This window comes from Pristiophorus japonicus, chromosome 26 (assembly GCF_044704955.1).
Source record: "Pristiophorus japonicus isolate sPriJap1 chromosome 26, sPriJap1.hap1, whole genome shotgun sequence".
In the NCBI taxonomy this organism is placed as follows: domain Eukaryota; kingdom Metazoa; phylum Chordata; class Chondrichthyes; family Pristiophoridae; genus Pristiophorus; species Pristiophorus japonicus.
Genome location: NC_092002.1, coordinates 13,481,146 through 13,496,551, shown reverse-complemented (window position 1 = coordinate 13,496,551; position 15,406 = coordinate 13,481,146). Strand labels below are relative to the sequence as shown.

The following is a 15,406-nucleotide window of genomic DNA, read 5'->3' as shown; positions in this document are numbered from 1 at the left end:
CAGTTGCACCTTTAAAAACCAGGGAACATCTGACGTAAAATTGCTGCGATTATTACAATGCACTCGAGAACTGCTGCTTCAGACCAGACCCATAAATGTTTTGATCACAGCAACAACTGCAGCACATGCTCATTACATGCTGCCTACTCCCCTATAAACTGCAAATGAATTTCCGGTGATAAACATGTCCAATGTGAACTGGCCTGAAACAGAGAGATTCCCAATGCTGCAGAAACAATTATTGACGCTTTAGGAAACCGATTGATTCATCAGGCGGTCCCGCAACTATTTATTATACTCCTCCACCTTGCATATACCACCTGCACCATACAAAAAAAAGACTTGCATTTATACAGCAGCTTTCATAACTTCAGGATGTCCCAAAGCCCTTTACAGCCAATGACGTACTTTTTGAAGTGTAGTCACTGTTGTAATGTAGGAAATGCAGCAGTCTATTTGCACACAGCAAGCTCCCACAAACAGCCATGCGATAATGACCAGATAATCTGTTTTTACTGATGTTTGCTGAGGGCTAAACATTAGCCAGGACACCAGGGAGAACTCCCTTGTTCTTCTTCGAGTATAGTCGTGGGATCTTTTGCAGACCCTCAGTTTAATGTCTCATCCAAAAGCTGGCACATCCGACAGTGCAGCACTCCCTCAGTACTGCACTAGTCAGTGTGGCGTACAACATAACAGAAGCTTAAAAGCTTTGGGAACTGGACCCGATTAGAATCGCAAAGCGAGGGACAAATACAGCTTAGCGTCCTCTCCAATCACAATCGTCAAGTTGAGTCGGTACTCAACCTGGCAGAATCCAACTACTGAACACCAGTAATAAAATCACGAACTTTCCATGTAATAAAAAGCAGAATCTGATTCAATCAACACACAAAATGGAAAGACAAAGTCAGTTTGATTTTGTACATTGAAGTAAAACTGCAAATGCTGGAAATACAGAGGTCAGTCAACATGAGGAGAGAGAAAAGACAGGGTATGATGTTTTAGGCATAGACCCAAGACTGAAAGATGAAGGGCATTTTAGTAAGGTTGAAAAAATTAGAAAGGAGGAGGGAAGAACACAAGATATTAAGCAGCTTGGAGGGTAAATCACCTGCAAGCTGCTTAATAGAAAACAAGCAGGTGATATAAAAAGATTCTGCAGGGATATAGAGATAAAGGAATATGCAAATACAGGGTAATGGGGTGGAGGGTGATAAAGAGACACAGGAGAGATCCATATACACAAAAATATGAGGGAAAACAGGAGACACAAAAACATATGGGAAAGGAGAGAGAAACAACAAGCTACAGAGATAGGTGTGAAATTAAAACAGAAAATGCAAGCAAACATATCCTCCCCCCCCCTGTGTGTGTGTGGTGTGTGTGTGTGTGTGTGTGTGTGTGGTGTGTGTGTGTGGTGTGTGTGTGTGTGGTGTGTGTGTGTGTGGTGTGTGTGTGTGTGTGTGTGTGTGTGTGGGGGGGGTGTGTGTGTGTGTGGGGGGTGTGTGTGTGTGTGTGTGTGTGTGTGGGGGGTGTGTGTGTGTGTGTGTGTGTGTGTGTGGGGTGTGTGTGTGTGTGGGGTGTGTGTGTGTGTGTGTGGGGTGTGTGTGTGTGTGTGGGGGGGGTGTGTGTGTGTGTGTGGGGGGTGTGTGTGTGTGTGTGTGGGGGGTGTGTGTGTGTGTGTGGGGGGTGTGTGTGTGTGTGTGGGGGGTGTGTGTGTGTGTGTGTGGGGGGTGTGTGTGTGTGTGTGGGGGGTGTGTGTGTGTGTGGGGGGTGTGTGTGTGTGTGTGGGGGGTGTGTGTGTATGTGTGTGGGGGATGTGTGTGTGTGTGTGGGGGGTGTGTGTGTGTGTGTGGGGGATGTGTGTGTGTGTGTGGGGGGTGTGTGTGTGTGTGTGTGGGGGGTGTGTGTGTGTGTGTGGGGGGTGTGTGTGTGTGTGTGTGGGGGTGTGTGTGTGTGTGTGTGTGGGGGTGTGTGTGTGTGTGTGTGTGTGTGGGGGGTGTGTGTGTGTGTGTGTGGGGGGTGTGTGTGTGTGTGGGGGGTGTGTGTGTGTGTGGGGGGTGTGTGTGTGTGTGGGGGGTGTGTGTGTGTGTGGCGCGTGCGGTGTGCGCGCGTGGTGTGTGCGTGTGTGTGTGGGGGTATAACCCTCCCCCAACGCTTTCCTTTCCCAAGCTTAAAAAATGTCTGCTCATCTGAAAAGAGTGAAGGGTGTACACTTGAAACGCCAGTACAAGGTTAATTGATCTGTGTAGTTCCAGCAGTTGCTGTTTGCGGATAATTGGAATGAGGTTGACCATCATCCTTTCTCCAGCGACAGCGCCGTTTCGGAATAGCACTGGGCTCAACTTTTAAAATCTCATCATCATGGGCAGTCCCTCCATCGAGGATGACTTGCTTCCACAAGAGTTCACAGATGTTTCAATGCAGGACCCGATGTTCCAGTCCTGAACTCCAGTTGAGGGGGTGGAAGATGCCTGTGCGTGGATTTTTTTAACGTGGGGTGACCGTTGCAAATCAGCCACCACATGGGCTTGACAGAGCTAGGTCTTGGTCCAGTGGCAAGGGTTAACCAGGACGACTGGAGACCTGCCCTGCTGCAGCGCACACATATCGCAGTGTGGGGTGGCCCGTGCTGCCCCTGGGCCCTCGGCTTTTCTGGGCCCCATATCCTCATTTGCCGCACCAAATCAGAGAGCTGGAGCGACATGCCACTACAAATTCCAGCATGAGCTGGTCCAGGTGTGCGACGGCATTAGGACCCAGGTCGCTGTTTGGAGCGTGGGCAGGAACATCGGCGGGATGGTACAGCAGAGGAGCGGGAAGGTCGTGGCGGAGATGCGGCGAGTGATCGAGGCGGCGGAGCTTTTAAAATCTACTGAGGCAATGGCAACATTCAGACTTGCATTGCTAATCAGATGCAATTCGGAACAGTTTTGAGGTTCTCCTTGCCAATTGTAGTGAGGAGGAGGAACTGAAGGATATCCTTATTAGGCGGGAAATTGATGGGATTGAAGGCTGATACATCTCCGGGGCCTGATAGTCTGCATCCCAGAGTACTTAAGGAAGTGGCCCGAGAAGTAGTGGATGCATTGGTGATCATTTTCCAACAGTCTATCAACTCTGGATCAGTTCCTATGGACTGGAGGGTAGCTAATGTAACACCACTTTTTAAAAAAAGGAGGGAGCGAGAGAAAACGGGTAATTACAGACTGGTTAGCCTGACATCAGTAGTGGGGAAAATGTTGGAATCAATCATTAAGGATGAAATAGGAGCGCATTTGAAAAGCAGTGACAGGATCGGTCCAAGTCAGCATGGAATTATGAAAGGGAAATCATGCTTGACGAATCTTCTGGAATTTTTTGAGGATGTAACTAGCAGAGTGGACAAGGGAGAACCAGTGGAAGTGGTGAATTTGGACTTTCAACAGGCTTTTGACAAGGTCCCATACAAGAGATTGGCGTCCAAAATCAAAGTATATAGTATTGGGGGTAATGTACTGACGTGGCTAGAGAACTGGTTGGCAGACAGGAAGCAGAGAGTCGGGATAAACGGGTCCTTTTCAGAATGGCAGGCAGTGACTAGCGGAGTGCCGCAGGGCTCAGTGCTGGGACCCCAGCTCTTTAAAATATACATTAACGATTTAGATGAAGGAATTGAGTGTAATATCTCCAAGTTTGCAGATGACACTAAACTGAGTGGCGGTGTGAGCTGTGAGGAGGATGCTAAGAGGCTGCAGGGTGACTTGGACAGGTTAGGAGAGTGGGCAAATGCATGGCAGATGCAGTATAATGTGGATAAATGTGAGGTTATCCATTTTGGGGGCAAAAACATGAAGGCAGAATATTATCTGAATGGCGGCAGATTAGGAAAAGGGGAGGTGCAACGAGACCTGGGTGTCATGGTTCATCAGTCATTGAAAATTGGCATGCAGGTACAGCAGGTGATGAAGAAAGCAAATGGTATGTTGGCCTTCATAGCTAGGGGATTTGAGTATAGGAGCAGGGAGGTTTTACTGCAGTTGTACAGGGCCTTAGTGAGGCTTCACCTGGAATAGTGTGTTCAGTTTTGGTCTCCTAATCTGAGGAAAGATGTTCTTGCTATCAAGGGAGTGCAGCGAAGGTTCACCAGACTGATTTCAGGGATGGCTGGACTGTCTTATGAGGAGAGACTGGATCAACTGAGCCTTTATTCACTGGAGTTTAGAAGGATGAGAGGGGATCTCATAGAAACATATAAGATTCTGATGGGACTGGACAGGTTAGATGCGAGAAGAATGTTCCCGATGTTGGGGAAGTCCAGAACCAGGGGACATAGTCTTAGGATAAGGGGTAGGCCATTTAGGACTGAGATGAGGAGAAACTTCTTCACTCAGAGTTGTTAACCTGTGGAATTCCCTGCCGCAGAGAGTTATTGATTCCAGTTCATTGGATATATTCAAGAGGGAGTTAGATATGGCCCTTACGGCTAAGGGGATCAAGGGGTATGGAGAGAAAGCAGAAAAGGGGTACTGAGGGAACGATCAGCCATGATCTTATTGAATGGCGGTGCAGGCTCGAAGGGCCGAATGGCCTACTCCTACGCCTATTTTCTATGTTTCTATGTAATACTCACTACTAGTTATTAAAAGGTTGCTTAACACTAAGCATTAAAACTGCGATTCCATTCCTACAAACTGATGGGAGTGGTAATTCTTCTCATGGGAGTCAGAAGGGTACGAGTTTAAGCACATAATAGAAACATAGAAAATAGGTGCAGGAGTAGGCCATTCGGCCCTTCGAGCCTGCACCGCCATTCAATGAGTTCATGGCTGAACATGCAACTTCAGTACCCCTGCTTTCTCACCATACCCCTTGATCCCCCCCTAGTAGTACGGACTTCATCTAACTCCTTTTTGAATATATTTAGTGAATTGGCCTTAACAACTTTCTGTGGTAGAGAATTCCACAGGTTCACCACTCTCTGGGTGAAGAAATTCCTCCTCATCTCGGTCCTAAATGGCTTACCCCTTATCCTTAGACTGTGTCCCCTGGTTCTGGACTTCCCCAACATTGGGAACATTCTTCCTGCATCTAACCTGTCTAACCCCGTCAGAATTTTAAACGTTTCTATGAGGTCCCCTCATTCTTATGAACTCCAGTGAATACAAGCCCAGTTGATCCAGTCTTTCTTGATAGGTCAGTCCCGCCATCCCGGGAATCAGTCTGGTGAACCTTCGCTGCACTCCCTCAATAGCAAGAATGTCCTTCCTCAGGTTAGGAGACCAAAACTGTACACAACACTCCAGGTGTGGCCTCACCAATGCCCTATACAACTGTAGCAACACCTCCCTGCCCCTGTACTCAAATCCCCTCGCTATAAAGGCCAACATGCCATTTGCTTTCTTAACCGCCTGCTGTACCTGCATGCCAACCTTCAATGACTGATTACCATGACACCCAGGTCTCTTTGCACCTCCCCTTTTCCTAATCTGTCACCATTCAGATAATAGTCTGTCTCTCTGTTTTTACCACCAAAGTGGATAACCTCACATTTATCCACATTGTACTTCATCTGCCATGCATTTGCCCACTCACCTAACCTATCCAAGTCGCTCTGCAGCCTCATAGCATCCTCCTCGCAGCTCACACTGCCACCCAACTTAGTGTCATCCGCAAATTTGGAGATACTACATTTAATCCCCTCGTCTAAATCATTAATGTACAGTGTAAACAGCTGGGGCTGACAATCCAGTGCAGCGCTAAGGGAGTACTGAGCTGTCGGAGATACCATCTTTCAGATATTAAACTGACTGTTAAAGATCCCAGGACACTTTAAGAAGGACTGGGGTGCTCTCATGGTGTCCGGGCCTTCAACCATCATCACTAAAACGGACTGTCTGGTCATTTACCTCACCGCTGTTTGTGGGACCTTGCACATTGGCTACTGCACTGTTGGACTTTCCATCTTTCAGACGAGATGAGAGATCGCTGCCTACCTGCCAAAAAAAGAATTAATTCCTTGACACTATTCAGAGAAGATCGGGGACATCTCCTCGTGTCCGACATATCTCCCTCAACCAACATCGCTGTTTGTGGGACCTTGCTATCTGCAAACTGGCTGTGGTTTGACTACATTATAAATGGCTACAGTTGAAAGTACTTTGTTAGTCATGCTTGGGACATGAAAGGCGCTATATAAATGCAAGTTACTTGTTCTAGTCAGCATAAAATATTCAATTTGAACATTGCATACCCCTGCACTGCAGCCTGAATCCACCTCGGCATACTATATCTGGGCAGATAGAACATGCTACTTTTGCCCATAGAAGACCATTTTGATGCAGTAAACCTCCAGGCAGCCAGCACAAGCTACTGGAGAACCACAAAACAATGGCATGTGGACAACTCTGGTGTGCGAGTGCTGAGTGGGATACAAGGTGTGTCCTACATGCACCTAATAAACTGCTCGGAGCAAGAATGGAGGAAGTAATAGAGGAAACGAAATGCCCGTACACAGATACTGCATGAATCTGGAAGACAAGAAAAAAAAATGTGCGAGACTTCCTCAAAAAAACATGCTTAATTAATAAATCAAAAGTCTTATTTATGCCAAATTTTGTAGAGAATGTTGTAGAGTAAATCTGGGTGTTTGGGTCACCAAAGTTTTCCTCCTAAACCAGCAAGACTTTTTCTAAAAACAAGCCTTGAATGGTTAGCGTTAAAACATCAGACTATATCTTGTTACAGATAGAGTGATCATTTAAAACACTCTTGTGGTTGATTATATTACTGACTATCGAAGAGGAAAAAGCCATATTTAGCTTCCATTCAAATTGCAGCTCAGGAATACTGGAAAACTCATTTGATCCCGGCAGAACGCCCTCCGGCAATCTTGGTCTCGGCCACAAGTTTCAGTTGATAAACCTCGAGATCCAATTTGGTTACCCGAGGTTACTGTGTGCCATGCTTAGGCCAAAATGAACTGCCACATCCAGTTGTTCAGTCCATAAAAATCCCTCCCAAAAGCCACAATGGTTAACCAAATATGAGTCCTCAGTCTCACTGAATTATAGCCAACACAAAAGGTAAATGAATCTCGCATCAAACGGACCGTAAAAAAAAATATGACCACCTCATGTGTCCCAAAGCAGCATTAAATTAGAAGATTATTTGTAAAATGTTTGGGAATGTTTAACTATCCTGTTCTCCGCTGCAGAAAATACCTGCCATACAGCACACTATAGAATTTAAGCTGCCAAAGATCAGAGAGATCGCAACTCTATCTCCTCCTTCCTGAATACCAAGCCTACTGTCTTCCCCATCATCACATCCCGTGGTTTCACAACCACCATTATTGGGAACCCATTCCAACCGCAGTGAACTCCCAAATCTATCCAAAGTTTGATGTTCACAAACTTGAACCTGCGCCTTCCTGTCTTGCTGCCTGGTGTTATCTGAAAATACCGATTCAGATTTATTGCTCTATCTGGTCAAGTACCTTTAAGAGTTTCCTCTAAAATATTTTTCAATGCGGAAGAGCTGGTTAAGCCATTCCTCAGCTTGGCTAGCATCGCCTCACAGTCAGAAGATAGCGGCACAATCCCCCTCATTACAGACTTGAACATATAATCTAGATGGACTGGAGTGCTGCATTGTCTAAGGGGCGACATGGGGAGAAGTTAAACCAATACCCCGTTTGCCAGTTCAGGTGGACATAAAAGATCCTATTTGAAGAGCAAGGAGCCCTCCTCACCATCCTTCCCTCAACCAACATCACCAAAATCAGATTACTGTATCGGGTCATTTGTCATTTATTCAGCAGTTTTGCCACAGTCCACTGGCTTAAAGCACTTCGGAACGTCCTAATAACGTTATAAGTGCAAGTTCTTTCTTCATAGTTCATCCTTCTTGCTCCAGGCCTTTGCAGTGCATCTAGGGCCTGAAAAGCTCCAGTGTGCCACCATTTTAAGCTTTAATCTGGCAACATTAGCTTCTGAATTACCAAATGCAGTGCAGCAGTATCAATACAAGAACATAAGAATTAGGAGTAGGATTCGGTCCCTCGAGCCTGCTCCGCCATTCAATATCATGGCTGATGATCTACCTCAACACTTTCCTGCACTGTACCCATATCTCCTGATTCCCTTAATATTGAAAAATCTATCGAGCTCTGTCTTGAACGTACTCAAAGACTGAGCCTCCATAGCCATCTGGGGTAGAGAATTCCAAAGATTCACCACCCTCTGAGTGAAGAAGTTTCTCCTCATCTCAGTCTTAAATGGCTGACCCCTTATTCGGAGACTGTGAGCCCTGGTTCTAGACTCCCAGCCAGAGGAAACATCCTCCCTGCATCTACCTAGTCAAGCCCTGTAAGAATTTTGTACATTTCAATGAGATCATCTCTCATTCTTCTAAATTCTGCTGAAACATTGCACCATGAAGTTGTAGGGCACAGAATTTTTTCCAGGATTTCCTGGCAGTATTGTGGACCAGCATTCCTTCCTTCCCTCCCACACAATTACTACGAACGTCAAGAGGGAAGATCATTTCCCCCATGTAGCTTGAGGTTGTAAAGGCCCCTTCATTCAGGAAAAACCAACCAGCCACTTCCCAAGTGCCATGCATGGCCTCCTCACATTCCAAGTGTTAAATATTAATTCAACCGATCCAGCACTCGTAGCCCAAGATGATTGGAATGTAGAAACCATTCTTTTGCTGAACAGGATATCAATAAATCACTCTGAAACTCTACTTTCTCAACTCAACTGAACAGCTTTGAAGTGATTGGCTACACTCAAATTATTGAGCAAAAATCATGCCATCTACTTCCCCTCGTGAGTGGTTATAAAATGTACGCATCCATCAGTAAACAATTTGCTTTACTACGACCACTTCCTATTTAAAATAAAAAGGGTCCTTGAAACTAACCCTGGCAGCCTATGGTTCAGAATGAAGGTTCGAAAAGTTTCACGGCTTAAAAGCTTTCGAAATCAGTGCAAACCTGCCAACAGGTCAAACAATTTCCTCATGGCAATACTCTATTTGCTCAATCCAAGATTGTTTGGATGCTGGAAGCAGAATGGAGCATTCAGCCATCATTTTTAAATCTCATTGGCTCAAAAGGTTATACACGTACTCTGCAGAATGTTAGATTTTGAAACAATTCATTATCAGGTCAGTAACTTGTTATTTCCCAAACCTCTCACTATTACAACTAGCATTCACGTAGTGCCTTTAACATTTTCCACTGCTTGGGGAGTCGAGGACTAGGGAGCATAGTCGAAAAGTTAGAGCCACGCCTTTCATGAGTGAAATTAGGAACCACTTCTACACATAAAGGGTGGTAGAAGTTTGGAACTCTCTGACAAACGGCAATTGATGTTTGATCAATTGTTAATTTTTAAATCTGAGATTGATAGCTTTTTTGTTAACCAATGGTATTGAGGGATATAGGCCAATGTTCCTACGTAGTAAAACGCCTCAAGGCGCTTAAGGACATAAGAACATAATAAATAGGAGCAGGAGTGGGCCATTTGGCCCCTCGAGTCTGCTCCGCCATTCTGGCTGATCTGATCATGGCCTCAACTCCACTTCCCTGCCCAATCCCCATAACTCTTTACTCCCTTATCGCTTAAAAATCTTAAATATATTCAATGACCCAGCCTCCACAGCTCTCTGGGGCAGAGAATTCCAGAGAGTTACAACCCTCAGAGAAGAAATTTCTCCTCATCTGCTTTAAATGGGCAGCCCCTTATTCCAAGACTATGTTGCCTAGTTTTAATTTCCCCTTTGAGTGGAAATATCCTCTCTGCATCCACCTTATCGCGCCTCATTATCTTATAAGTTTCAATAAGATCACCTCTCATTCTTCTGCACTCCAATGTATATAGGCCCAACTTACACAACCTTTCCTCAAAAGTCAACCCCCTCATCTCCAGAATCAACCTAGTGAACCTTCTCTGAGCAGCCTCCAAAGCAAGTATATCCTTCCTTAAATACGGAGATCAAAACTGTACACAGTGAGTACTCCAGGTGTGGCCTCACCAATACCCTGTACAGTTGTAGCAGGACTTCTCTGCTTTTATACTCCATCCCCCTTGCAATAAAGGCCAACATTCCATTTGCCTACTAATTATTTGCTGTACATGCACACTAACTTTTCATCAGAGGCAAGTTTCGAGCAGAGCCTTAAAGAAGGCGCAAGAGGCGAAGAAGCGAATAGGTTTGGGGAGGGAATTCTAGAGCTTAGGGCATAGACAGTTGAAGGCACAGCCGCCAAATGGGTGGAGCGAAGGAAGTGGGGGATGCACAAGAGGCCAGATTTGGAGGAGCGTTGAGTTTTTGGAGGGTCGCAGACAATGTTCCCTTTAAGCTGCACAGCTCTCTGGACCTCCCCTGCAGCCAGCTCTACAATGTGAAAAACGCACGTGCTCGATATTTTGAATGGGCCGCGCATCTCTGCCAAAAAAATTAAAAAAATTTAACGGGAACATTGGTTGTAGGACTGGAGGAAGTTACAGCTCCTGTAGCTCCTTCAACAAAACAAGAACACACCAACATGAGAAAAGTAAGACTTACATTTAATACAGCGCCTTTTGCGACCACCAGACAGCCAATGAAGTACTTTTGGTGTGTAGTCACAGTTGTAATGTAGGAAATCCGACAGCCAATATGCTCACAGCAACTCCCACAAACAGAAATGTGATAATGACCAGACAATCTGTTTTAGTGATGTTGATTGAGAGATAAATATTGGTCAGGACACCGGGAATAACTTCCCTGCTCTTCTTCAAAATAGTGCCAGGGGATCTTTTACGTCCACCTGAGAGAGCAGATGGGGCCTCAATTTAACATCTCATCCAAAAGACAGCACCTCCGACAGTGCAGCACTCCCTCAACACTGTACTGCAGTATTTACAAACACATATCCCAATACTGCTGCACTTGAAGCGCTGTATCCCCAGACAAAATCAAAATAACCCATCTAACCTTGTTGCGATGCTCACCAACTTCAACGAGGAAGCCAAGATATTTGAGCCATGAAAATCTGCATGGCTGCCATCAATGACACCCTATAATCAGCTGACAGCAATTGTAGTCCTGAACAATCGTATTACAGCATAGCGGACAAATCCCACAACGCATCCAAGAAGGATGAATTCTGAAGTCAATTAAGGCTCTCTTCTATTCTTCATCCAAACTCTGCTTCTGAATGGTTTGTCTCTAGACCACATGACAACTTGATCCATCAATATGATGTTTCAGGAGTCTGAACCAAAAGCTATCTTGACTGACTGGTCTAGAATAGATACTGTACTGCTAGTTAAGTACAAACATGGGCCAGAAAAAAACATTGCAAGAAATACACAAACCTATCATTTGTATTGTATTTTTATTTATACATTTTAATAACAGGCTCCTCTGATATCAATTCATGGTTCTAGTGACTATGGCCGTTACAACCAAATAGATACAAGCACAATTTTACAATGAATCCTAAATTTGTCAATGGTTTAAGAAACATTTTAAAACTCAGCTTATATTAAAAATTTGCTGTAACAATCTATGAAGACAACAACAACTTGTATTTATATAGCGCCTTTAACGTAGTGACAACATCCCAAGGCGCTTCACATGAGTATTATGAGACATACAATTTCACGCCGAGCCACATAAGTAGAAATTAGTGCAGGTGACCAAAAGCTTGATCAAAGAGGTAGGTTTTAAGGAGCATTATGAAGGAGGAAAGAGAGGTAGAGAGGTTTAAGCAGGTAATTCCAGAGCTTGGGGCCGAGACAACAGATGGTTGAGTGATTATAATCAGGGATGCTCAAGAGGGTAGAATTAAAGGAGCGCAGATATCTCGGGGGGTTGTGGGGCTGGAGGAGATTATAGGAAATAGGGAGGGGCGAGGCTATGCAGGGATTTGAAAATAAGGATGAGAATTAGGAAATTGAGGCACTAACTTGTGTCAGCTGTGGCTCAGTGGGTAGTACACTCGCCTCTGAATTCCACTCCCATTCATACACTTTTATGTCCTTTCAATATACAAGAAAAACTCAGCATTTAATTTTGAGCTTTCACTGAAAAGCCAATTAAATAAAATTATGAAGAAATGCCAACATGGAAACAGGACGTTCGGTCCATCCACTCCGTGTTGGTCTTTATCCTTCACACGAGCAGTAGTCCTAATCTCAAGCCCAACCTGTACCCATATCCCTTTATTCCCTTTTCCTATTCTTAAATGTTGACATGGTCTTTGTCTCTACTTCAATCACTAACTCCAGTAAGTGCACTCCACAGCCTCACAACCCATTGTGTTAAAAAGTAGACACTGTGTAATACATTCTTGATTGTACTGTCCTATATTCTTCAGGTACAGTGAAGGAAATTTCTTCCTCTGTAAGCGATTCCAAAGCACATGTTTATACTTCAGGTATTTGTTCCGTCATGTAGCGCAATACCATACTAAATTTCCCAAAAGAATCTTCAATCTCAGCAACACTTATAGGCCAATGTTTACGCTGGGTCACAACTACTGTTAATGACAAGATATTTTGCAGTTGGAAAATTACACCTCTGGTCATAGGCTGCCAAGTGCTATGACGAAATCCAACTTATCCCATCCTAGAATCATACAGCACAGCCGTGCCTCTTTGAAAGAAATGTCGAATTAGTCCCACCTCTTCACCCACAGCCCTGCAAATTTTACCTTTTCAAGTATATACCAATTCCCTTTTGAAAGTTACTATTGAATCTGCTTCCTCCACTTTTTTAGGCACTGCATTCCAATCATAACTCACTGCGTGATGGACTGAATGGCCTTCTTCTGTGCTGTAAAAACTCTTAAGTTTACAGCAATGTAAAAGAAAGACTTGCATTTATATAGCGCCTTTCAAGACCTGTTGTAACGTAGGAAATGCAGCAGCCAATTTGCGCACACAGCAAGCTCCCACAAACAACAGATATTTTTTTTTAAAAAAGCAATGTTGGTCAGGACACCGGGGAGAACTCCCCTGCTCTTCTTCGGAATAGTGCCACAGGATCTTTTAAATCCACTTGAGCGCGCAGACAGGGACTTGTTAATGTCTCTTTGTAAATGGCACCTCCGACAGCTCCCGCAGCACTGTACTGAGAGTGTCAGCCTAGATTTTCAAGCTGAAGTCCCTGGAGTGGGACTCGAACCCACAACCTTCTGACTCTGAGGCGAGCGTGCTACCCACTGAGCCACAGCTGACTTCATTAGTATATTACTGCATGCATATTAGTGCACACATATTATTGCATGTAGTCTACTCCATTCTAGAGATTATTTTGCACTTAATGCTCCATTTTATTTAAAATCAAATTGGATGAATTCTCCCAAGTGCATAAATCTTGCAGATGGGACAGACTGCAGATCCTATGTTAAGTCTCACACTGTCAGACATTTTAAGGGGGCGGGGGGTGGGTGGGGAGGAGAACTTGAGATGATAGGCCAAAATCTCGAGTTTCGAAGAATGAGAAGTGATCTCATTGAAACATACAACATTCTTACAGGGCTTGATAGGGTAGATGCAGGGTGGATGTTTCCTCTGGCTGGGATCAGCGAACACAATCTCAGAATATGGGGTCAGCCATTTAGGACTGAGACGAAGAGAAACTTCTGTCCTCCAAGCATCCCTGATTATAACTGCTCAACCATCAGTGGCCGTTCCTTCAGCTGCCTAAACCCCAAGCTCTGGAACTCCTTCCTTAAACCTCTCCTTCCTCTATGAAAATACTCCTTAAAACCTACCGCTTTGACCAAGCTTTTGGTGATCTGCTGTAATTTCATGAGGCTTGGTGTGTCAAATGTATTTTGTTTTGTCTTGTAACAATGCTGTGAAGTGCCGTGGGACATTTTTATTAAGTTAAAAGGCGCTGTAAAAGGTGTTGTCGTTGATAAGACTTTTGGATGTGAAGGGAATCAAGGGATGCGGGGGACGGCGCAGGGATGGGGGGGAAACCGTGCGGGGATTGGGGGGGGGGGGCCGCGCGGGGATGAAGGAATGATGGGGGGGACCACCGTGCAGGGATGATGGGGGGGGGGGGGGAAGAGACACGATGACCGCGCAGGGATTTTGGGGGGGGGAGACACGATGACCGCGCAGGGATTGGGGGGGGGGGGGCCACGCAGGGATTGGGGGGGCCGCAGAGGGATTGGGGGTGAGGGGAAGGGAACGCGCAGGGATTTTGGGGGGGGGGGGGGGGAACACACGACCACGCAGGGATTGGGGGGGGGGCCGCGCAGGGAAAGTGGAGTTGAGGTAGAAGATCAGACATGAATGGCGGAGCAGCCTCGGGGGAGGGGCCGAATGGCCTACTCCTGCTCCCAATTCTGGTGTAAAAAAGCAAAAGGCCTTCCTCCAGCCTCCCATTCAAGGTGAGCTACCTGTCCCGGGGCCGCGCATGCGCAGGCGCGCACGCGGCCTACCTTCCCGGGCTCTCGTATCTTGCGCCTCCTCCTCCTGGTACTGGTCGTCGGCCGCCTGGTCCTCCTCCTCCTCCTCCTCCTCCTCGTCTTCGGCGGCGTCGCGATCGAGCGCGGCCTGCAGCCGCTCCTGTAGGTCGGCCTTGAGGCCCTTTGTGTCGAGGCCGCGCCTGTGCAGCTCCTCTTTCAGTTCGTTCACTTTCAGTTTCCGCACGTCCAGCGAACTCATCTCAGCATTTAAAACAAAAAGAACACAACTCCCGCGGTCGAATAAATAAAAAATTGAAATTACAAAAAACCCCCCCGGGGTTGGAGAGAGGAGATAAAAACAAAGTCAGAGCGGGCTGCACTTTAACGCGATTAAAAAAAATTCTCTTCACTCGCCGCGGCGTCCGCCAGACAAAATGGCCGCCCCTGTCTCCCTTCACCCGCTTTGACGGCACCAGCCAACCCACGTTTCTCTCCGCGCTCCTCATTGGTCATCAGGCGCTCACAATGTGCCTGCTGTTCTCCAGCCACCAATCGTCAGCCGCCTTGCACGCCGCCGACACCGCTCCGTGTCGCCGCGTCTCATTGGTCCATATTCCCCCCTCCTCGGCGAAGTGAAGTTGGTCAGCCATTGGAGGGCCTTTATTTTTCGTTGGTTCGGGCCAATCGGACGCGCCGTTTCACCAGCCCGGCCGTGTGGGCGAGGCGTCCGCGATGACCCAATCAGCTTCGAAGGCGGAGGGTCCCGCCTCTTTTCCCTGCTGCGATTGGGCAGCTGCGTCCCAATTGTTTGTAAACAAGCCTTTGGATGGATGCAGGGCTATGGGAAGAGAGCAGGGTCTGTTTTCACAAATCATTGAAATCAGGCAGGAGTGTGAATTATTAGATGAATAACCATAGTGTGAGAGGCAGTATTAAGAGATTTAGCAGCTTTGAAAGTGGATAAATCCCAGGACCGAATGAAATGTATCCCAGCCTATTAAG

The 15,406-nt window shown here is 46.1% G+C and overlaps 1 protein-coding gene across 1 annotated transcript in view; it reads right to left on the bottom strand.

Annotated features, from left to right (window-relative positions):
• The window catches only part of LOC139239208 (heterogeneous nuclear ribonucleoprotein U-like protein 1), a 63,835-nt gene extending 48,973 nt beyond the window's left edge, over positions 1–14,862 (bottom strand). Inside the window, exon 1 of the mRNA XM_070867862.1 lies at positions 14,438–14,862. Coding sequence (XP_070723963.1) covers positions 14,438–14,663 — 226 coding nt within the window. The 5' untranslated portion in view covers positions 14,664–14,862. The remainder of the gene's footprint in view (positions 1–14,437) is intronic.
• Positions 14,863–15,406: the final 544 nt, after the last annotated feature.